General features: G+C 38.9%; 1 protein-coding gene across 2 annotated transcripts in view; it reads left to right on the forward strand.

The window, feature by feature from the left end:
• MAP3K9 (mitogen-activated protein kinase kinase kinase 9) overlaps positions 1-24,523 on the forward strand; it is a 49,787-nt gene that overhangs the window by 18,280 nt on the left and 6,984 nt on the right. For both annotated transcript variants that reach the window (XM_081934975.1, XM_081934976.1), the window contains exons 5-10: positions 2,738-2,913; positions 5,895-6,135; positions 7,410-7,532; positions 9,838-9,991; positions 10,605-10,717; positions 12,839-13,639. In XM_081934975.1, the coding sequence (XP_081791101.1) occupies positions 2,738-2,913; positions 5,895-6,135; positions 7,410-7,532; positions 9,838-9,991; positions 10,605-10,717; positions 12,839-13,639 (1,608 nt within the window). The remainder of the gene's footprint in view (positions 1-2,737; positions 2,914-5,894; positions 6,136-7,409; positions 7,533-9,837; positions 9,992-10,604; positions 10,718-12,838; positions 13,640-24,523) is intronic.

A 24,523-nucleotide genomic window follows, 5' to 3' on the forward strand; every position in this document is an offset into this window, starting at 1 on the left:
GGTGGTGTTCGCCAAATTGTGCTCTTCCCTTGGCCTCAACCCCTCCAGAGCCACGGTGCCAAATGTCTTGGAGTTCCTACAGAAGGGTTGGAGGATGGCTTGTCCCATAATACTCTGCGTCGCCAGGTGGCTGCCCTGACCACAGTACTAGGCGGGGAAGGTTCCCACATGCTCTCACATTCACCATTAGTGAAGCGCTTCCTCAAAGGGGAGGTGAATATCAGACCTCCGCCGGTCCACAGGTTTCTGACCTGGGACCTTCCCCTGGTCCTTAAGGCCCTAACAGGAGCGCCTTTCAAACCCCTTAGAACGGTTCATATGCGCCTTCTCACCCTTAAGGTAGCCTTCCTAGTGGCCGTTACCTCGGCCAGGCGCATATCGGAGCTGGGAGCGCTCTCATCCTGGGACGACCTCTGTCTTTTCCACCAGGACAGGGTAGTCCTTCGCCTAGACCCGGCTTTCCTCCTGAAGGTGAATATGCCCTTCCATAGGGCCCAAGAAATTGCCCTACCTAATTTTTGCCCTAATCCATCGCATGAGTGGGAGCGTTTATGGCACAGGTTAGACGTCCGCCGCGCTCTCCGCATTTATTTGAGGCGGACGGAGGGCGTCCGTAAGTCAGGGGCGCTCTTCGTATCTTTCCAGCCGGGGTCTCTTGGGACTAAGGTTTCCTCAGCCACCATCGGTAGGTGGTTGCGACAAGCCATAGTCGCGGCCTATGAGGCCATGGGTCAGACCCCTCCTCCAGGTATTACGGTGCATTCCACTCATAGCATCGCTACCACTGAGGCCTGGGCTACCAGGGCTCCATTTGAGGACATCTGTCGGGCAGCCACATGGGCTTCCCTGACTCCTTTTATACGCCATTACCAGTTAGACGGCTATGCCTCGGCGGAGGCATCCTTTGTTCCTGCAGCGGGTGGTGGCTGTCCCTCCCCCTGGGCCCCAGTCTTCCTTCCCTGGGACGTAGAGTAGGTATGTCCCTCGAGTGACCCCTCACTCTACTCTACTGGAAAAAGAACGTTGGTCTTACCTGAACTTGTCTTTTAAGTAGAGTAGAGGGAGGGGTCACATCCCGCCCTAGTTAGACAGGGGCCGGGTGGGGGAGGGCCAGGCGGTTCCCGGTTCTTCGTGTGTTTGGTTTTCAGATGCTGACCTTCACCATCGAGGAAACTGGGAACCAATAGGAGAGACAGAAGGTTAAGAAGTTTTCTCTCAGTCTAATGGACCAATCAGGCTGTGTTAACCCTCAAGTGACCCCTCCCTCTACTCTACTTAAAAGACACGTTCAGGTAAGACCAACATTCTTTTTGCCCCATTTTTACAACAATTGTTAACTGAACTGTTAACAGTTGGTAAGTGAAGTGTGTGGTCATTAAGCAAATCTGGCTTCCTCCATTGACTTTGTTTGTTGGAAACCATCTTATTGGAAACTTACAAATGGTGATCACATGACCCTAGGGCATGCCAGTTGCCAAGAGTCTGATATTTGATCATGTGACCATGGGGATGCCTGCAACAGTCGTAAATATGAAAATTGGTCATAAGTCACTTTTTTCAGCACCATTGTAACATCAAACGATGATTAAACAAATGGTTGCAGGTTGAGGACTACCTTGAAAACCTTGGATGAGAAGTGATAGTATCCATCAAACTCTGCCGTAGAAATCTCTTTGAATTATATTTAATTCATCAGAAGAAATGTTTCAGGGTATATCATATTTGAAACATTCAGATTTACGAGATTTTCAGAATCGGCATTTGTTTTGAATTTGGCAGAAGTATATCTTTACTTACTAAGTAACAGAAAAGTCAACTAAAGTAGAATTATGTGTGTAATTTTATGCACATACATATTGGATTAAGGTACTTTGGACTAAGTAGAATTTAAGATATTAATTATAATACAAGGAAAAGGCAATATAGCAGATAAAATGTGAGTCTTTGGTAGCTGAATAAAATTGTGATTTACTAAGCTTCTTTGAAATACTAGTGAGCAGACTTGCAAGATTTTGTTAATGAAGCCTTACAATAAAGTAGAATTAGTTCATCTAGTCCTATTTCCTGTCTGGATTATCTGGGAGGGCTGACATCAATCTTGCAAGTCTGAAGGTACAAATTTTCTTCCAGCATTTTTAATTGCTTGACATGTTAGGGTGGATCCTTCCTAAGTTTTTTTCCCTGACCCTCAAGCCACTGGGGGCTCCTGCCTCTCTTATCTGATTGTTTCCTAGGCAGCATCCACCTCTCATTCCTCAAGGTCTCCTATACATACAGTCCATTCCACATAGCCTACAGCTACATAATAGGCACAGGAAAAAACTCCAAAAGGAACTTCATTTGCAGTACTGTTGTCAGCCTTCCTAGGTAGATCAGACAGAAAATAATCAGATGACTTAAGAAGACTACAATAATTGAATCTTTCAAGTCTAATAATACAAGCCTCCTGGCTTCTTTTTTTACAGCCTGATAAATTAGGGAGTTTCATTGCCTGTTATGCAGCTGCAGGCTATGTCCTCTCTTATCTAATCCTTCCTTAGGCACCACCTCTTCCCCATCTCCCAAGGTCACCTCACATGCCATTATACATATATTCTAACAAAAGAGGACATTTGAGTATGTATGAGAACTGAGATGATTATATGGAATCTTAGTAATTAAGTGCATAGTTCATTATCAAAACCTCACAAATACTGTACTATTGTAGCTCCTGAATTGTTGGCTTTATCCTGTTTAGATTGTTGGAATACTGATCTTCATTCAAGACCATCCTTTGCAAATATTTTGAATAAACTAACTAATATAGAAGAATCTGGTTTCTTTGAAATGCCAAAAGAATCATTTCATTCCCTGCAAGAAGATTGGAAAATTGAGATCCAGGAAATGTTTGACCAACTCAGAGCCAAGGAGAAGGTAGGGAAGGTGGGAACTGTTACTTCAATAAACAATTAACTACTTCTGTCTCGGAATCCATTGCAAGTCAAATAGATTTCTCTACAACACAGACAGAACTATACATATTCAATTTGAATTTTTTTCTACTTCCGATGAGAAGAAACTTTAAAACTGAATAATTAAGAAAGTAAAATGCATACTTGTTCCTAAATAAAATTGTTTTAGGTAAATATGGTCCAACTGAAACTGGAATATATTTAATTATGAAAGACAATTCTAGATAAGATCATTATGAGACAGAATAGAACACATAGCCCAAACTGTTTTAAGTTATGTGAAAAGACTTGTTCTGTATATAGGTAGCCCTCGATTTATGACTGTAATTGAGTCCAAAATTTCTGTTGCTAAGGAAGACAGTTGTTGAGCTTTGCCCCATTTTACAACCTTTCTTGCCACAGTTGTTAAATACAATAATACAATAGCAGAGTTGGAGGGGACCTTGGAGGTCTTCAAGTCCAACCCCATGCCTAGGCAGGAAACCCTATACCATTTCAGACAAATGGCTATCCAACCTCTTCTTAAAGACTTCCAGTGTTGGGGCATTCACAACTTCTGGAGGCAAGCTGTTCCACTGATTAATTGTTCTATCTGTCAGGAAATTTCTCCTCAGTTCTAAGTTGCTTCTCCCCTTGATGAGTTTCCACCCATTGCTTCTTGTTCTACCCTCAGGTGCTTTGGAGAATAGTTTGACTCCCTCTTCTTTGTGGCAACCCCTGAGATATTGGAACACTGCTGTCATGTCTCCCCTAGTCCTTCTTTCTATTAAACTAGACATACCCAGTTCCTGCAACCGTTCTTCATATGTTTTAGTCTCCAATCCCCTAATCATCTTTGTTGCTCTTCCCTGCACTCTTTCTAGAGTCTCCACATCTTTTCTACATCGTGGCGACCAAAACTGAATGCCATATTCCAAGTGTGGCCTTACCAAGGCATTATAAAGTGGTATTAACACTTCACGTGTTCTTGACTCTTATCAAGTGAATCCTTGCAGTTAAGTTAGTAACATGGTGGTTAAGTGAATCTGGCTTACACGCACACACACGTACATGCCGATTAAACCCCCAAATGGAGAAAGGGAAAGGCGATTGAACTGGGTTTAAAAAAAGACCATGGAACATGAGACATTATTGCTGAGTGCATGTGTAACTGAGAAGACCAAAGAACATGAAAAAGAAGTCACAATGTGCTTCATTCATGCTAGAGAGATTTTTGATTGCGTCAATCATGTCACGTTATGAAATGTGCTGAGAAAAATAGGATTATTTGAAAGGTAGAAGAAAAGAGAAAGACAATCAGGAGCAAGATGAATGGACTCGAGTTACAGAAGTGATGAGTGTGTGTTGAAAACACCTGATTAGGGACAGGATCATCGTGGAGAAAATCTATGGTTGCTAAGAGTTGAAAACAACTTAAGGGCACACAATCAATTTCAAAAGAGCAACATATACAGTTGTCTTAATTATTATTAGTTTCCACACACATATATTCAAGTTCTCTTTTTGTATATGTAGAAAATTCACTGCATGAAGATCATGGTTGGACTAAATGGCATAGATAATCCACTTCTCCTGCTATGATTCTATTAAATTGATTAACTGATATTTTTTTTAATGTTAACCGATTAATATTAAAAAATAATAAAAGCTCATGACAATAAAAATGATCAAGATCTATAACATGAGGGAAGTTTTAAAAGGGCTTGGTATCAAATTTGAAAGGCGGCACTGAGTATAGCTAAAGATTTTACAACCGCTTTTTTTATATCTGCAAATTAATCTCTGGAGCTATTTAATGAAGTGCTACTGCAGTGGGTCTCAACCTTCCTAATGCCGTGACCCTTTAATACAGTTCCTCATGTTGTGATGACCCCCAACCATAAAATTATTTTATATTTTCCGTATTTTTTCAAAAATATGTGTTTTCCAATGGTCTTAGGCGACCCCTGTGAAAGGGTCGTTTGACCCCCCCAAAGGGGTCCCGACCCACAGATTGAGAACCACTGTGCTACTGTAAGTAAACTGCAGGGTCTGAATCATCATTAGATGGAAATCAGAGAAATACAGAAGACTTCTGTGGTATGGATTCTGGCAGATCAGACAAGCGGTCCAGTGAATACAGACTTGATGAAAACTAATAGTTCTATTGCTTGTTATTTGTCTACTCTACTTATTTTATAATAACAAGCTAAATAATCTGATTTCCACTCAATCTATGAACATTTCTTTCAGTTATTAAATTTCTCACCGTATAGGTAGTCCTCACGTAACGACTGTTCAAAGTTACAAGAGATTTTAAAAAAATTACAACCCATTCTGCACACATGTGCACGCATACACACACACACACAGAGACTGTCGTGATTGCATTTTGGGTGCTTGGCAACTGGCTTGCATTAATAAGTTGTTGCAGTGCCCCACAGTTATGTGACAATGATTTGTGATGCTTTTTTGCTGTTGCAAAAATGATAAAAAGACACCCATTGGATATGTTGGATTCACTTAATCACCATGTGACTTGTTTAACAGCCACATGATTTACTTAATGACTCTGGTGACTCACTTTACAACCACCCCCAAAATATTTGAAAAATCAAGTCAGATCATGGGTGAACCTGTATAACGATTGCAATAAGTTATGACCAAAATTCCAGCCTCAATTGTGGATGGTAAGAGGAGATTACCTGTAATTGCTTTGAAATTTGATTACTAGCTGATTTTAGAGATAAAGCTAACACTATTCTGATTTTAAAAATTTAAATGATTTGTTCATATCACTGAACTTTAATTATTCGAATTATATGTATTGGAAAGCTGTTAACTACCATGTGCATATTCAAAATATCAACTGTGTTTTGTTTTCTGAGCCTTTCCGTTTATAGCAAGCCTAATCGACTTTGCTACCCCAATTTTTAGTTTGGTTTGGGACATGTTTTCTTATAGGAGTTGCGGACGTGGGAAGAAGAGTTAAAACAAGCAGCAGTTCAACAGAAAAACCATGAAGAAGTACTACGTCAACGCGAGCAGGAGTTGGCAGAACGAGAAATTGATATTTTGGAAAGAGAACTCAATATCATCATCCACCAACTGTGCCAGGAAAAGCCCCGTGTAAGAAAACGCATGGGCAAATTCAGGAAAAATCGGCTCAAGTTGAAAGATGGCAATCACATCAGTCTTCCCTCTGGTGCGTTTAGCAAAACAAAATAAAGTATCTATTGCTTCCTTCCAGATTTATTTATTCATGAAAATATACGATGGGTGAATAATTACCGTATCTGATTACAATTCAAACATTCTTTCATTCAAGCTAGACCTTTGGTAACTTTATAGGCCTAGACCAGGGGTGTCCAAACTTGGGAACTTTAAGACTTGTGGACTTCAACTCCCAGAATTCCCCAGCCAGCCATGCTGGGGAACTCCACAAGTCTTAAAGTTCCCAAGTTTGGACACCCCTGGCCTAGACAAATTGTTTTCTTGACAACAGTGTGAAAGTGACAAACCTTTTTGAGACATCTTGGTCAACCATATGTAGGTACTACCAAACTGCTCTATTACTTTTTAAAACAAAAATCAGATTGTAAAAAAAATCTGTAATTTATCAGGTTTCTGATTAAGGAATAGATCTTGATCACCAGGCAATAAGTAAGATTGAGATATGTTCTTTATGCCTTTTCAAATTTATACAAACTCAATATCAGTCTGAAATTGGAATTGTTTTGATCCACATATAAGATAAACTGAGTCTACAAATACCTACCTTTAAAAAAAACAGTACTGAAAAGTTCACTTGTGAACATTTACCCCAAAATAAAATCACATTCCGTAAAAAATTAAACATGTTATTGGGTTTTGTGACTTTGTAATGTTAACAAGTGGGACACAGACAAGAACTGTTTCTTTAATTTAACTTCAGATCTTAGCCAGAATTAAAGTAGACTGTCTCTGATTTGGTCAAACTCCAATGGAAGTATCTGCAAAATTATGCTGATTATTGCTGGAACAAAATCTTTAATTTTAACATCCCCAATAAGTATTTGTGATACAGAACTTTAGCCAATTTAGCAGTATTTTCCCATCAAAGCAATGCCTCTCCTTCCTCTCTTCTGAATTAGCTTATTGAAACTACAGCATTTTAATATGTCATCATACTGTAACTTCTAGAAAAAGTACTTTACTATTTGAAAAACTACCAGTAACTCGTCTATGTAACATGTTGCATAATAAGTTTGATACAGAAGACGACATGGCTCTAACATATTTTAATAAGTGGAAAACAATATAATGTTAATGTTTTCTATTGTCAAGATTGCAGGATTCATACTAAATTCTCAACTGAAGATAATGTATTAGCAGACTAAAGTATATATATATATATGAATGACACAGTATCTCACTTATATCTTTTCAATGTTAGCATTGCTTCACTAAGTTCCTTCTTTATATTTCCTTCCATAACAGATTTCCAGCACAAATTCACCGTGCAGGCATCTCCAACCATGGATAAAAGAAAAAATTTGATCAACAACTGTGCTAGTCCTCCTGCCAGCCCTACTATCATTCCTAGACTCAGGGCTATCCAGTGTAAGAAATTTTAGTTCCAATTGATAAAAAAAATGTCCAGTGCCAATATGAAACTGTGAATGTCTGTTTCAAATAAAGACATCATGTTGCTTTCTATATTGAGGAGTTTTGTTTATAGCTAATCTTGATGGCCCCATTGTGTCTCATTATAATTTGTTTTTAGCAACTGATTGCTTGCTTCCATCTTTCTGCCATTTTATCCTTAACAATATGGGTTTAAATACCGTATTTTTCAGAGTATAAGATGCACCAGAATATAAGTCGCACCAAGGTTTTGAAGAGGCAAATTAAAAAAAAAAAGTTTTTGCACTCTGCAAACCTCCCCAAAACGGCCTGGTTTTTTGCAAAAACGGGCCCATTTTTTGTCAAAAAAATTGCATGCATAGCCTTTAGGAGGCTTATAGAGTACTCCTGGGGTCGGGGGGGGGGCAAAATTGAGCAAAATACGGCCCATTTTCACTCATTTCTGCCTTCCCCAGCCCCAGGAGCTCTCTGGAAGCCTCTTAAAAGCTATGCATGGCCATTTTGGTGAAGGGGGCGGGAGGCAAAAAATGCTGTATCCAATGTATAAGACACACCCAGATTTTCAGCCTCTTTTTTGAGGGAAAAAGGTGGGTCTTATACTCCGAAAAATATGGTAGATGTGCATAGCTGTAACTTATTTTCTTGCAGGGCACAATATAAGATGTAGAGCAGTTATAGGGCACAGTAATTTTCCTACTGCATTTTGCACTGGCTTTTATTTTCAGATCAAAATGACCACCAAAAGTCACTGGGAATTAAAAATAATAAATTGTTAATATTTGCAGCAGTCTGACATTACAATAATGAAGTATGAGTTTGCCAGTGTTAGGATCCCTGATACTAGCTTATCCCTATATAAGAACAGCCACAGCTAGTCTGTCAAAGGAGTTAAACATGTTCTCTGATACTAGCTTCCTAACTTCTAGTAACAATACTAATTCTGCAATTAGACTGCATATTCCATCAGAACGAGAAGGCTACCTATTTCTCAAAGCCACGAAGAACATATCTTTAAGACTTACATCTTAATTAACATGCATTTCTGCTTCTTATTCTGTCTGTCACTACGTGGTACAACATTGACCTATGATTTTCATAATTTCTCTTAATGCAGATGGAACAAAAATCTGTTCTTTTTTATTTAATTTTTTAAGAAAAGGTTTTCCTCCATCCCAATACATCAGTTTCAAACTGATTATAACAAGCTTGGTATGATCTTTCAGAGGTGAAGTGGATGTCTTATTTAGCTTTAAAAAGAAGCTGGAACAGATGTATGTAAAGTGGTGCGACCTTTAAGCAAGTACAGAGATCTTTACAATTTTCTTGAAGAAATAAAGCATATTTACCATCCTTGACTGTAATTGGCCCTGTTTGCAGCATTTTTCTTACAAAGAGAGAAGACCAGTAAGACACGTGAAGCTTCATTTGCAAAGCATAATAAGTATGTTTAGATATTTATCCTCTTACCAGTTTTTTTTCTCTCAACTTCTTTGGCTATTTCATTGTATTATTTGAGACTGAGTTTTATTTCCCTGAGAAACGTTCTCACCTTCAATATGCATCTTTTAAAAAAGAGAAAGAGAAAAAAGAGAGAGATGACAAATGGCTGCCTTCCCTATAAAAAGTCTTTTCCCTGGTTAAGCTGAGTGAGAATGTCTATGAACAAATAAAATTGTGGTTTGTAAATTTTCAAAAATAAGTCTAGTCCAGCGATGGCGAATCTTTTTTGGCTCGCGTGCCACAAGGGGGGGAACGCAGGGGGGTCATGTGCGGGTGTGCCGCACCCATAATGCAATGTGCGACCCCCCAGTGTGCATGTGTACACAACAGGCATGAACCCCCCCATTTTTACATACTTTTTTCACCCTCCCCAGGCTCCAAAGGTTTTATAGGAGCCTAGGGAGGGCGAAAAGAGCCTCCTCCCACCCTCCGGAGGCTTCAGGGACCATCGGGAGGCTTCCCTGAAGCCTTCGGAGCGTTCAAAACGACCCAGTCATTTTAAGCGCTCCGAAGGCTTCAGGGAAGCCTCCGGACGGTCCCTGAAGCCTCCGGAGGGCGGGGGAGGCTCTTTTCGCCCTCCCCAGGCTCCTATAAAGCCTCTGGCCAGCTGACAGGGCAGCGCCTCACGTGCTCTGACAAATGGCTCCGCGTGCCACCTGTGGCACGTGTGCCATAGGTTCGCCATTACTGGTCTAGTCTATAAAGTAAAATGTTACTTCATACAACGTTGTTGGATGATGCTTACTTTTTTTCTTTCTCCAATTTTGCCTCTCATCTTCAGTAACCCCTGGTGAAAGCAGCAAAACGTGGGGACGCAGCTCTGTGCTCCAGAAAGATGAGGAAGGGGAAGAAGAAAAAAGAGGCCAGAAGAAAAAGGGTCGGACATGGGGGCCAGGTACTCTTTGCAGCAAAGAGCTCACATCAAGTGAGGATGGGTAAGGATGAGGATGCTCCCGTGTCATGAGTTTTCAATGTATATTGAAAAACATTTTTTTTCAAATAAAAAAAATAAGAATCATATTTTCCATAACATGTTCTGAAATTTAAGCCTGTTGACTTCATCATATTCTTTCTCTATACCTACAAATACGCAGCAACATTTCTTTCTCCCTTTTAGCTTAGGGCCTTTTGGTCTCGTACAGACTTTTAAATTTGTTTAGGCATTCCAAAATCTTGAATAGGTGACATCAGTATCAGTATCATCATCATCAAGGCTGGTTGACTGAAATAAAAATTAAATTGGGTTTTATTAACTCCTTACGTTGAGGTTGTAGTGTGTTGTATTGTACTGTATACTGTACCGTATTCTACTGTATTTTGTTGTTGAATTTTGCTAACCATTTTGTTCTCACGACTGTGGATTGTTTCAGGGGTTATGCTAAGGAAAATCTCATACGTTTAAATAAGTCACTGAGGTGCATTTCATTTTTAATGTATAATCTATGGAATGTCAAGTAATTTTAATGTTTCATCTATAGAGTGTCAAAACGGAATATAGGAAGCAAGCAAGCTCCTGCACTTGTTTAGTTTTTCTTCTCTTTTTTTTAGCCTGAAGTCCCTGGCAGATGGCGCTAGACAATGGTCATCTAGTGCGCCAAACCTTGGAAAGTTCCAGCGAACAATAGTCCCTTTTCCTGGGTTTGCAAGCCTAATAGAGATGGGTAAAGTACATATTACATTAAGTGTATTAAATGAGTAGCAGGTTGCTTTATTTCACCATTTGTGATAAAGAAACAAGAGCCTCTCAAATATCTCTGATGTTTTGTTTTTTTTAAAGGCTCCACTTAGCAAGTCTGTTTGCCTCACTGGCGAAGTTGGGGACATATTTAGCTCCCCCTTTTCCCCAGAACTGTCAACACTTGTTAAAAATTTTGATTCCTTGGGGGGAAAAGTTTTGATCAAAGCTCTTAATGTAGAACAAATGATCCAAAACATCTTATTGGTTTTTAAGAAAAGCCTCTGAATTGTGCACATAAATTAAACTAATACCGTGTTTCCCCGAAAATACGACCTGTCCCGAAACTAATGCCTTGCCACATTTTTCGCGTGGGCAAAAATATATGCCCACCCAACCCCTCTCTGGCCAGGCAGAGCACCATTCACAGACCTAGCGGTATCCTGAAGGTGCCAAGCCGCGGGAGCCGGGAAGGGGGGGTAAAGGCGCTCACGTTGCTTGCCGCCTTCGAGATACTGCTAGGTTGGGGAGTGGTGTTCTGCCTGGCTGGAGGAGGGAGTTGCCAGGTGGCTGCTCCCGAAGAGCCGGGCACAGCCTCAGGGGCGAAGCAGCCATGAGGTGACCACACTCATGAGCAGCCGACCGGCAAATCCCCTCTCCAGCTGGGCAGAGTGCATTCACTAACCTAGGGGGTATCACTAAGGCGCCAAGCCACGTGGCGCTCTGCCCACCCCCGAGCTCCCACGGCTTGGCAAATTCGGGATACCCCCTAGGTCAGTGCATGGAGCTCTGCTCAGCTGGAGAGGGGGTTGCGCGAGTGCCTGTTCCATCCCTAGCCTCACCAAGCCCTTGTGCAGCTTTCCCAGGGCACCACCGCCACCCGCCACCACCATGCTCTGAGCATAACTTCCAAACTCCAAAACTCCGAGTCTTCCAGCATCGGCCGCTCTAGGAGTGCTCTCTATGGTGGGCTGGCTGCTGGAAGACTCGCTGTCCAGAAGACTCTCTGTCCAGAAGACTCTATGTCTGACAGCTGGCCCACCATAGAGAGCACTCCTAGAGTGGCCGATGCTGGAAGACTCGGCAGCAGAGTTTTGGAGTTTGGAAGTTATGCTCAGAGCGTGGCGGGGTGGCGGATGGTGGCAGTGCCCTGGTAGAGCTGCACAAGGGCTTGGTGAGGCTGGGGGAAGAACAGGTGCTCGCGTAACCCATGTCCTGATCTAGGGGGTACCCCGAATGTGCCAAGCCACGGGACCTGGGGGGGTGGGCAGAGCACTAAGGCACATTGGCGCCTTAGTGATACCTCCTAGGTCAGTAAATGGCGCTCTGCCCGGCTGGAGAGGGGATTTGCCGGGCAGCTGCTCATGAGCATGGTTGCCTCATGATTGCTTCAGGCCTGAGGCTGTGCCCGGCTTTTCGTGAGTCCACTCATAAGGGAGCAGCTGCCCAGCAACTCCAAAACAATAAGCCTTCCCTGATAATAAGCCCAAGGCCATATTTCATGGGGCAAAAGAAAATAAGACCCTGTTGTATTTTCTGGGAAACACGGTAGCAAATGAAGCTTTTTAAGGGCATGTGATTTCAGAGGTTAGTTCCCCTTTTCAGCTTAGAGGCTTTATTTTAATGACAATCCCGTAGAAATAATTTTAAATCAAATCTGGAGTTTACCAACATGCCATTCATTATTATTCGTTTCATTCCAGGAAATGTGTGTATTCCTAAACCCCACTCAAGAAACATGGATCAATTAACACAATGTATCATAGTTTTGACTCATTGCAGGAAATACAGCCTCATCTATAACATTTGAATATCCCCTCTATCCTAGATAATCGCCTGCAAAATACAATTTTCTTAGAACTGTTGTCTTGTAAAAGACGAGTGAGTCAGTATAGTTGCATAAGAAAGAATTAGAGGATTTATCAATTCAAAAGTAGCCTTTTGATATTTTTCCTTGAATGAACAGTGTTCCAATATGTTGTATTCTTATTAAAATTAAAATTCAGATTTTGATTCTTTTACCATGTGTCAAGATACACACGCGTGGCAAAGTTAACCAATACGTATTGATTATGTAAATATTCAAAAGTTTGTGTGTGTATTTCAGACAATGAAGATGATTCTTTGAATGATACAGAGAGTAAGATGCAGCAATCCCCTGGATTTAACCAACCATACCTCTGCATCCCATTTCATAAGAATGATGATTGGGATACCCACTCGAGCGATCCAAATGAAGAGACTACTCCAGTGAACTCTTGCACAAGCACTCCTCAGCTCACTCCCACCAATAGCCTCAAACGTGGGGGCTCCCAATATAAACAATGTCAGTTGGCCTTTCTAGGCTGTGGGGCTGTGTTGGCTGCTGCTGGCCTAGGTTTTGATCTTTTGGAGGCTGGCAAGTGCCAGCTGCTAACCCAAGAAGATCAGGACATGTCCAAGGAAGAGAAAAAAAAACGGGAAAGTATCTTCCAACGGGCTGGTCTATCTCGGAGGAGTACCAGCCCACCTTCAAGGAAGATCTTCAAGAAAGAAGAGCCCACATTCTTGTTAGGCGAACCATCCAGTTCTCTGACTCTACTCTCTTTGTCGTCAATTTCCGAATGTAACTCCACCCGTTCTTTGCTTCATTCAGACAGTGATGAAATTGTGGTATACGAGATGCCTGTTAGTCCTGTGACAGTGAAGGCTCCCTTGCCAGTAGTTAATCATCCACTAGTTAATATCCGAGTTGAGAGATTCAAACGGAATCCCAACCAGTCTTTGACACCTACACATGTGACTCTTTCTTCTGAAGCTCGGCAACAGAGGCATAGGCGCACTCCCTCGGATGGTGCCATAAAACTGGCTGATCTTGTTCCTCATGAAGATTCTTCCAGTAATTGTCCACCAGGAGTGATGGGAACAGGTAGGTTTTCCTCTTTCATTTTTATATTCCATACGAAATGAGAACATAAATGTCCTTGCCACTGCATTTCTGCAACAGTTGTTGACTTTGAAGTAAGATTGAAGGACAAAAACAAGCTATTTTTGTACAGACAGTTGGAGCAGTAGAGAAGACTCTCAGAGATGCTGAAGGAAAAATGAAACCTTTATCCAATCTCTTTTCAACTTTCCTCAAACTAGAGGTTTATCTTTTTCTTGTAGCTTCTGGTTCTTACTTCCCTTCCTATTTTCCTTCCTTTTGGAATGATTTTACTTCTTGCACACATTTTTCTGTGCTTTAAAAAGAAACCTTAGAAATACTATTTTATCATTTCATCTCTTCTTTAGTGTTCCTAGTGTTTTCTTCTACTCAAGATTGCTTCTTTATTTTCCTGAAATCTATGTCCTGCCAAAAGATCAAATTCTTTTGTGAATTAACGAAACAGCCAATATGACTAACGAGTGACACTAAAAATTACTCAGATGAATGAATGTGCATATATTTTATTGTGGCAGAAATATGTTTCCCGCTTCTTAATTGAGACAATATATTATCTTAAAAGCAAATGACAAGTATTAGACTTCCTGTGGACACCTACAATTTCGTTAATCTCAAGGAAGCTATTTCATTCTTCACAATTACATTGTGAAAATCCCAAAACTGTTTGATTTCTTGGGATATGTTTTGGGTGATGAATTTAGCAAAACTTTTAGTAAAGAATTTAGCAAAGATCTGTTTAATAATAATAATAATAATAATAATAATAATAATAATAATAATAATAATAATAATAATAATAATAATAATAATATTCTATACCGCATCTGTCGTCGCGCGGGTTAACAAGGGCCGCGGCGGATGTTGAGGTCCCTGGGCATCCGTCAACAAGTGGGCTACAAGTGGACCAGCCAACAAAACGACAGAAATATAGTGTAGATGAAAATCGTGCCATAATGGCCTGTTTTTACAACTCAGAGCCCAAAAAAGAGGCTACTTAAAGCGAATGTATGATTTATGGAAACAACAATATCCAGATTTAAATGTTAGTGAACAACGATTAGCAGATCAAAGGCGATTTATTATTCGGATAAAGTGTTTAGCGAAGTTGAACTTGAGGAAATTCAGGCACATTGCAAAACAAAAAAGACAACATCACAAGAGGAATTAACTGATACTCAAAACACAACTAAAGAAATAGTAGTAGAACTCCTAGAGGAAGCTGTCGGTGAGGAAATAACAACACTACCACCAGAACCAGTTACCATTGAACCAACTGATGAACCAACTCAAAAACAAAAAGAACTGAAGGACAAGATCATGGAGCATTTTCTGGCTAGTGAGGAAAGGCAACGTTTACCATCATTAAAAACTGTCCCTAAGAAAATTTTGGGTCCTATCATGAAAATGGTTAATGCAGTGCTTTCAACAATTGAATCGGGATCCATCTTGGAAACGAATCAGTTAATGTACAGTGCAGCTGTAATAGTCACTAATGAACTAGGCATTAAAATCAAAGCACCTATGCACACAATGGAAAAAGCATCAAAGCCAAAGTGGAAAATCCGATTAGAACAAAAAGTCAAAAAATTAAGGGCAGATGCTAGCAACTTAAAGAACATGCATGAGCAACGGCTTAAAAACAGCAAAATCATAGATCAGCTGATCAGAAGATATAGATAGAGAAGATAGAGACTATAAAACAGCAGATAACAGCAACAGCTAGAAAAATTGAGAGATATGAGGCACAAATCATCCAATACAAACAAAATCAACAATTTCGATCAGACCAATGGCATTTTTTATCAAAGTCTTAATGTGAATGGTGACACCAAAAGTGAAAAACTAGAAAAGCAGGCCACAGCTGAATTCTGGAAAAGTTTGTGGGAGAATGCAAAGGACTACAATAAGGAAGCAAAGTGGATACATGACTTTGAGAAAAGCATTGGTAACAAACAAATGCAAGTATTAGAAATAACAACTGAGATGATCAAAAATCGAGTAAAAAAAGTAAAGAATTGGACATCACCTGGAAATGACCAGTTACATGGTTTCTGGCTCAAATATCTGACCAGTTTACATGCAATATTGGCCAGGCAACTGAATGAAATTTTACAAAATGGTCAAATTGATGAATGGTTGACAACTGGAAAAACATATTTGATTCAGAAAGATGCAACTAAAGGAACAATACCTGAAAACTACAGACCAATAACATGCTTGCCAACAACCTTCAAATTACTCACAGGCATTATTGCAGATAATGTTATGGATTATTTGGAAACAAACAACATCTTGCCAGTAGAGCAAAAAGGCAATAAAAGAAGGAGCAGGGGTACAAAAGATCAGCTCCTGATTGATAAAATGATATTAGAAAATTGTAAGAAAAGAAAAACGAACTTGAATATGGTCTGGATTGATTATAAAAAGGCACATAGTTGGATCATAAAATGCTTAGAAACAACTGGCATTCACAAAAATATTACATCCTTCACTGAAAAGGCGATGAAACAATGGAGAACTGAGTTGGCAGTAGGGAATGAGAACTACGGAATGGTCAATATCAAGCAAGGAATTTTCCAGGGTGATTCACTTTCACCTCCTCTCTTCATCATCGCGATGATCCCGCTATCAGTAATCTTAAAAAAAATGAAATTAGGCTACCAAACAGCCAAAGAAGCTGAAAAAATTTCGCATTTATTATATATGGATGATTTGAAACTCTATGGTAAGTCAGAAATAGAAATCCAATCACTGACAAACACAGTCCAAGTATTCAGCACCAATATTTCAATGCAGTTCGGCATGGAAAAATGTGCCACTGTAAAAGGGGCAAAATCACTGCGTGTGAGGGAATTGAAATGCCAACTAATTAAATGCAATGAAAATGAAACCTACAAATACTTAGGCATTCTGCAGTTGATAACATCAAACATGGAGAAGTAAAAACTATTGTCAGAGTTAGGAAAATTTTGAAATCTAAATTAAATGGTGGAAATACAATCAAGGCCATAAATACTTGGGCAATACCAGTTATAAGATACACAGCTGGTATAGTTAACTGGACACAAGCTGATTTGGACATTTTGGACCGAAAAACCAGGAAACTAATGACAATGCACTACAGTTTACATCCACGCGGTGACACTGATAGATTATACCTGCTCCGAAAATCAGGTGGCAGAGGATTATTACAAGTGAAGCAAATAGTTGAAGAAGAAAAACATGCACTGGCTGATTATTTAAAAGAAAGTCAAGAACATCTATTAATCGAAGTAAAGAACAAAAATCTACTGAAAGCCCAACAGACGAAACAAGAATACAGAAAAGATGTGATAAAATCAAGAATGGAGAGTTGGCAGAACAAAGCATTGCATGGTCAATAAAAGATAAAGTAGACAGTGAAAAAACTTGGTTATGGTTAACAACATGTACATTAAAGAAAGAAACAGAGTCACTAATCCTGGCTGCGCAAGAACAAGCTATCCGAACAAATGACATTAAGGCCAAAATCGAAAAATCCTCTGATGATGCCAAATGCAGACTCTGCAAAGAAGTTGATGAAACTGTTGACCACATACTCAGCTGCTGTAAAAAAAATCATGCAGACTGATTATAAATTGTGGCCCAATTCAGTAGCACAAATGATCCACTGGAATTTGTGCAAAAATTATAATATTAAAACAACAACAAACTGGTGGGAACAAAAGCCTGAAAAAGTCACCGAAAATCAGATGGTCAAGATCTTATGGGATTTTCGTATACAAACAGACAAAATACTGGCGCATAACACACCAGACATCACACTGGTTGAGAAAAATAAGGTTACAATCATAGACATCGCAATACCAGGTGATAGCAGGGTCAACGAGAAGGAACATGAAAAAATCGCGAAATACCAGGACTTAAAAATTGAAATTCAATGATTATGGCACAAACCAGCAGTGGTAATTCCAGAGGTAATCGGCACACTGGGTGCTATTCCAAAAGCACTGGAATTACATTTAAAACAGTTAAAACTTGACAAAATCAACATCAGTCAAATGCAAAAAGCTGCACTGCTTGGATCTGCACGTATATTACGAAAATACGTTACGACGTCCTAGGCCCCTGGGTGGGGCCCGACTAGTAATCAATGCCAAATCCGGCGAAACAACTGGCTGCTGTGATACAATTGTATAATGATGATGGTGATGATGATGATGATGAGGTTGAGGATTCTATTGAAGTGCATAAAATGGAAGATGTGAAAATAAAAGAAATGGTGCAAAGGCAGTCAAGAAAAGTGAAGAATTGGAGTGCACCTGGACCAGATGAACTACATGGTTTCTGGCTAGAGGCACTTACAAGTATGCACGAAAGATTGGCAGCCCAAATGAACCAGATCTTAAAAACACCTGACAATGATGAATGGATGACATCTGGAAGGGCATTTTTGATCAAAAAAGAAAAGAAAAAGAAAAGGACCCTGGAAACTATAGGCCAATCACTTGTTTGCCAACAACATACAAGCTACTTACTGGTATCATTGCAAACCAAATTTACTGATACTTGGAAAGAAATGACTTGCTTCCTGTAGAACAGAAAAGATGCTGCAAAAATTCAAGAAGAACAAAGGACCAACTGCTGATTGACAAGCTAATCCTAAAGAATTCAAAGAAAAGACGAACCAAGCTGTTCATGGCTTGGATAGACTATAAGAAAGTGTTTGATTCAATTCCCCCACAGCTGGATCAAGAAATGTCTGAAAATCTTTGGCATTAGCAGCAACATACAAAAATTCATGGAAACTTCAATGAACCTCTGGAAAATGAAGCTTATGGCTAATTGAAAAGAACTAGGTGAAGTTGAAATTAAAAGAGGCATTTTCCAGGGTGATTCCCTTTCACCCTACTTTTTATACTCTCAATGCTACCACTGACAATCATTTTGAAGAAGGTGAATTGTGGATACGAACTTGCAAAGAAAGGACTGAAAATTTCACACTTGGTGTACATGGATGATTTGAAGGTGTTTGGTAAAACAAAAGCTGAGCTGAATTTATTAATTGAAAGGACAAAAGAATTTAGCCAGGACATTGGTATGCAGTTTGGAATTGACAAATGTGCAACAATGGCAACCAAGGCAGGCAAGGTCCTAGAAGATGATGGAATACAACTTGAGAATGAAGAAATGATAAAGGCAGTAAAACCAGAAGAAGGCTACAAGTACTTGGAGATTTTAGAGGCCTCTGACTTAATGCATAATAAAGTCAAGGAATTAACCTCAGCCAAGTACATTCGACGAATTCGCAAGATATTAAAGTCCAAACTGAGTGGAGAAAACATCATAAAAGCCATAAATACCTGGGCTATACCTGTAATTTGATACTCTGCAGGAATAATTGACTGGACCCAGATGGAGTTGGACAATTTGGACAGAAAAGCAAGGAAGCTTATGACAGTGAAGCATGCTTTGCACCTTAAAAGTAATGTTGACCGATTGTATCTACCAAGAGCAGAGGGTGGTCGAGGACTCCTACAAGTAAAATAGACTGTGGAAGAAGAAAGGCACAGCTTGAATGATTACATCCAGAAAAGTGAAGAACCAATGATTAAGGAAGTAAATGAAGGAGGCCTTTTGAATACAACTAAGTCAAAAGTTGAATATAAGAAAGAAGTAATTGAGAAGCGAGCTGAAAATTGGAAAAGCAAAGCTATGCATGGCCAATACTTGAAAGGTATTGAAGGCAAAGCTGACCAAAAGCTAACTTGGAACTGGTTAAGATCAGGAGTACTGAAAAAAGAAACAGAAGGCTTTATTTTGGCAACTCAAGAACAAGCCTTAGCCACAAACTGCAGGAAGGCAAAAATTCAACATGTTACCACCAACAGCAAATGTCGCCTCTGTAATGAGAAAGATGAGACAGTCAACCGCGTGATCAGCGGGTGCAACAAAATTTCACAAACTACCTACAACGCCATGACCGCATTGCTAAGATTATTCACTGGAAATTGTGCCAAAAGTTTGGATTTGAGTACAGCAAAAACCACTGGGACCATCAGGTTGATGATCAGGTTGATCATCATCATCATCATCATCACCACCACCACCACCACCACCACCACCACCACCAGAACTTCAAAAAGCTGCGCTAACATATATTTTAAAAAGGTACTTGGTTGATACCAAGGATGCTAGCACCATGTCAACCATCAATACCAGTCAAGCATTTGTCAGTTTCATGTTTAATGAATAAAGTAAATAATAATAATAATAATAATAATAATAATAATAATAATAATAATAATAATAATAATAATAATAATAAATCCACTGGTCATTATGTAAAAAATATGATTTACCTGTATCCAGAAACTCGTGGGAACATAAAGTGGAAAAAGTTATTGAAAATGAGAAGGTGAAGATCTTGTGGGACTTTCTAATACAAACAGATCATCATTTGGAGCACAACACGCCAGATATCATAGTTGTAGAGGGCCGAAGTGTACAGTTTATTGATATCGCTGTTCCTGGAGATGCCAGAGTTGAAGAAAAAGAACTAGAAAAAATAATGAAATATCGCAACCTTGCCATTCATTGCTTTGGATGAAGCATGTAACAATGATACCCATTGTCATCAGGGCACTTGGCACCATGTCCAAGAATTTTACAAGATACATCAACAAATTGCAGCTTCCTGCAATATCACCAGTGGAACTGCAAAAATCTGCACTACTCGGAACATCTTATATTTTAAGAAGGTACTTGGTTGATATCTAGGACGCTGGCAGCAAACTGTATCAACCATTAGCACCAGTCAATGGTATTTGTAATGCATTTTTGAATGTTCAGTTGGCTGAGTTTCATTTTTAATGAATAAAGTATATAATAATATTTGATCAGTGAGTGCAGCAAAATTTCACAAACTGACTACCTATAACACCATGACCGAGTTGCTAAGATCATTCACTAGAAATTGTGCCAGAAGTTTGAATTTGAGTACAGCAAAAACCACTGGGAACATTAGGTTGAGAAGGTTCTAGAGAATGAAAAAGTCAAGATTTTGTGGGATTTCAGAATTCAGACTGACAGGCCCTTGTCCTACAATACACCTGACATAACAATAGTTGAAAAGAAAAAAGTTTGGTTCATTGACATTGCAATACCTGGTGATGCGCAAATTGAAGATAAGCAGCAAGAAAAAATCACAAAGTACCGGGACTTGCAAATTGAAGTTGAGTGACTGTGGAAAAAGAAATTGTGTGTTGTCCCAATTGTAATTGGAGCCCTTGGAGCAATACCCAAAGGGCAGCCTCGCTATTTGGAAATTCTAAATTTATCGGATTTGAACATTCTGACTCTACAAAAAAACACCCTACTTGGAACAACTTAAATCCACTGATGTTACCTTAACAGTTCCTAGGTCCTTGGTTAGGACTCAAGCTGTTGGGTTACCAACCAGCCCCAAAGGCTGTGAATCCCACCAAAAGATTAACCACATAATAATAATAATAATGAATAATAATAACAATTATTAATAATTAATAATGGTACTAATTAATAATAATAATAACTAATAATAATAGTAATCTTCCTGCAATAACACCAGCAGAACTGCAAAAAAACTGTGCTACTCGGAACATCTTATATTTTAAGAAGGTACTTGGTTGATACCTAGGACGCTGGCAGCAAGCCCGTATTAACCATTAACACCAGACATTGGTATTTGTAATGCATTTTTGAATGTTCAGTTGACTGAGTTTCATGTTTAATGAATAAGTAAATAATAATAATACAACAAAGCCCTCTTACTAAAAATAAAATAAGAGCAATGAAATAAAGAATAACTGAGTAGTTGCGCAGCAGAAAAATAACAATGTTGCCTGTTTTGAAGCTTGTTCCAAGAAGCAGCTACTACAAGCATTTAAAAATGCCAATACTACATATCAAATATAAGCACCAGTTCACTGCAAGAAACAAACCAACCAATGTACAACACAGCTGCAGTTTTAACTGAATACCTTAAATGCAAAATCAACAAGATTAAAAGCTACTAAAACCCAGTAAAATGGAAGATCAGGTTGGGAAATAAAGTCAGGGTGCTTAGATCAGATGCAAGCAAGCTAGAACAGGTGAAAGAAAAAACGCTGAAGAAATGTCATCTAGAAATAAGGAAAATCAAGAAATCACTGGAAATAATAAAGCAGCAAATAATAGCCATAAGCAAGAAGATAAGCAGAGATAAGGCTCACATTTGCTGCAGTGAGTTATTTATAAAATTGATAAAGGTGGAATATAAACAAACAAACAAATTGCACACTATAGTCAGATCATAAATGTTTTTATCAGTTCATTCATGGAGAGATTGCAATGAATCAGTCAACACCTGATGATGAAGAAACATTGCAGTTCTGGGTGAAGCTATGGGACAACCTAAAAAAAAAGTTGGAATGCAGCTTGCTAAAGAAGGTGGAAAGAAAAAGAAGCTGAAATGAAAGAACTTCCAAGAACAGCAGAAATTATAGAGAAAAGGGCAAGGAAACTCAAGAATTGGTCAGCACTAGGTGAAGATGAAAAGTACATGGTTTTTGGTTGAAACACCTGACTGGTCTGCACCCACACATTGCCAAACAGTTTAATAACATACTGCAAGGAGATGAAATTAAAGATTAGTTAAAATCCAGCAACTCTTACCTGATAATGAAAGCTTCAGCAAAAGGGGTAGCACCACTATGGCCAATTATCTACCTGCCAACAACTTTGAAATTGCTAACTGGTGTGGTAGCTGATGCAATCCAACAATATCTACTTGAAAACAAGCTCTTTCCACCTGAGCAGAAAGGAAACTACCCAAACAGTAGAGAAACAGAAAATCAGTTCCTAATTGAGAAGATGATTTTTGGAAAACTGGAAGAGAAGGAAGTCCAACTTGAATGTAGCAAGGTTTGATTACAAGAAAGCATTTGACTCCATGTCACATGATTACATAATCAAGTGTCTAGAAATATAGGAATCAGTAGAATCATCAGAAACTTTGTGCAAAGATCAATGTCACCATGCAAGACACAATTCCTGGTCAAGAATGATAGGGTGGGAGAGGTAAATATCAACAGAGATCACTATCGCAACTACTGTTTGCCATTTCATACTGAAGAAGTCAGCCCAGAGATCAAAAACGTCTGCCAAGCTATCACACCTCCTCTGAATGGACTATCTGAAGCTACACTATATGGAAAAACACCATCTGAAATAGAATTGCTGCTAAACACCGTCAGTAAATATAGCCAAGATATTGCTGTAGAGTTTGGACTGGATAAATGTGCCACACTTACCATCAACAGGGTAAAAATAGTGAACACTGAAGAAATCAAGATGCTCCATGGAAATAATTTCAAGCACCTGGATGAAGAAGATCACAACAAATACACGGGCATCCATCCTTCAAGCTCAGAAGGTCAAGGCAATTGAAGTCAAGAATAAGGTTAGAAGGGAATAAATCATGAGAGTGAAGAAGATCTTAAAGTCCAAACTGAGTGGAGGAAATGTCATCAAGTCAATTAACACCTGGGAAATTCCAATCATTAGATATACAGCCCTGGAAAGGAAGAACAGAAAAATGATGACAATGAATTGTGCCCTTTATTCACACAGCAATGTTGACAGACTGTTATTTACAAGGAAAATAGATGGGCATGGACTCTTACAAATATATCAGACAACTGAAGAAGGAAAAAGGACAGTGAAAAAGATGTACTGAAACTAGAATACCATATTATTACCAAAAGTAACAGGTGCCTTGGATCCCAAAGCATCTGGAGCACCACTTGAATGCCAATTATATTGGCAAAAATCGCATGAGTCAATTCCAAAAAACAGCTTTACTTGGAACAGTTTAGATCCTACGATAATTATCTTTTAACGCCATCTAAAAATATCTGTGTATCTCAGATTTTGGAAATAACTTGATAGGTAGATGAAAATGCCAAATCCAGTATAAACACCTGGCTAATTGTACACTCCACCATAATAATAATAAATAATTCTGTGCCAGCACTGAACATGACATTATTTTAATTTACATTTTTTAAGGCTACAAATATAGATACTTAGATAGTTAGAAGCTTTCTAGCCATGTCCATACAAATAATACTTTGTCATCCTAATTTTGTCCATTTTTGAAAGATATATATTAAAATACATATTACAATAAAGCATAAGGATTATGATAAAATGAAAACTTCATCTTCTCACAAAATACGGTCATTTCCTTGCATAAAATTGATATCATAACTTGGCTATTCTAAAGTTACTTTGGGTATATTAGTAAGGTGGGGGAAAAGTTCTATAATTCTTCCATTTAAAGGAAAAATAAGCATGTTTCACTGTTAATACTATTTTTAAAACATAATTTTTAATGTAATTAAAATTTTAAATGCATTTTTTAAATTAATTACAGTTGCAGTTGAAAAGAAATAGCTTTCTTTAAAGAGTTCTCAAACTTTTTAAATAAATGGTATGGATATAATCAATTTATAATATAATATATGATTATATAATCTGGATATAATAAGAAAGTCCTGTATCTATAATTGATAGAGACCCAAAATTAAATCTCTTCCATTTCTTTGTTGTCTTTTCTAAGTGATTTAAGTCAGTTCAAAAGTACATCAATATGCTACATACTACATACATACAATATGTTGTGTATCACTTTAGTTTCCAAGAGAAGAAGGTGTTCCAGCAGAGATGGAAGCACTAGGTAACACCTGTTCCCTGTGTCTGAAACTATTAATGCCATTTCCCAGCACCTGTTCTCTGCAGCTACAACGCAGTTCTGGGAAAAGATGTACTTGACTTAAAGCATTGCCTCTTAGTGCAATGGAAGAG

The sequence above is a fragment of the Natrix helvetica genome, assembly GCF_964273705.1.
Source record: "Natrix helvetica genome assembly, chromosome: 1".
Classification (NCBI taxonomy): Eukaryota; Metazoa; Chordata; class Lepidosauria; order Squamata; family Natricidae; genus Natrix; species Natrix helvetica.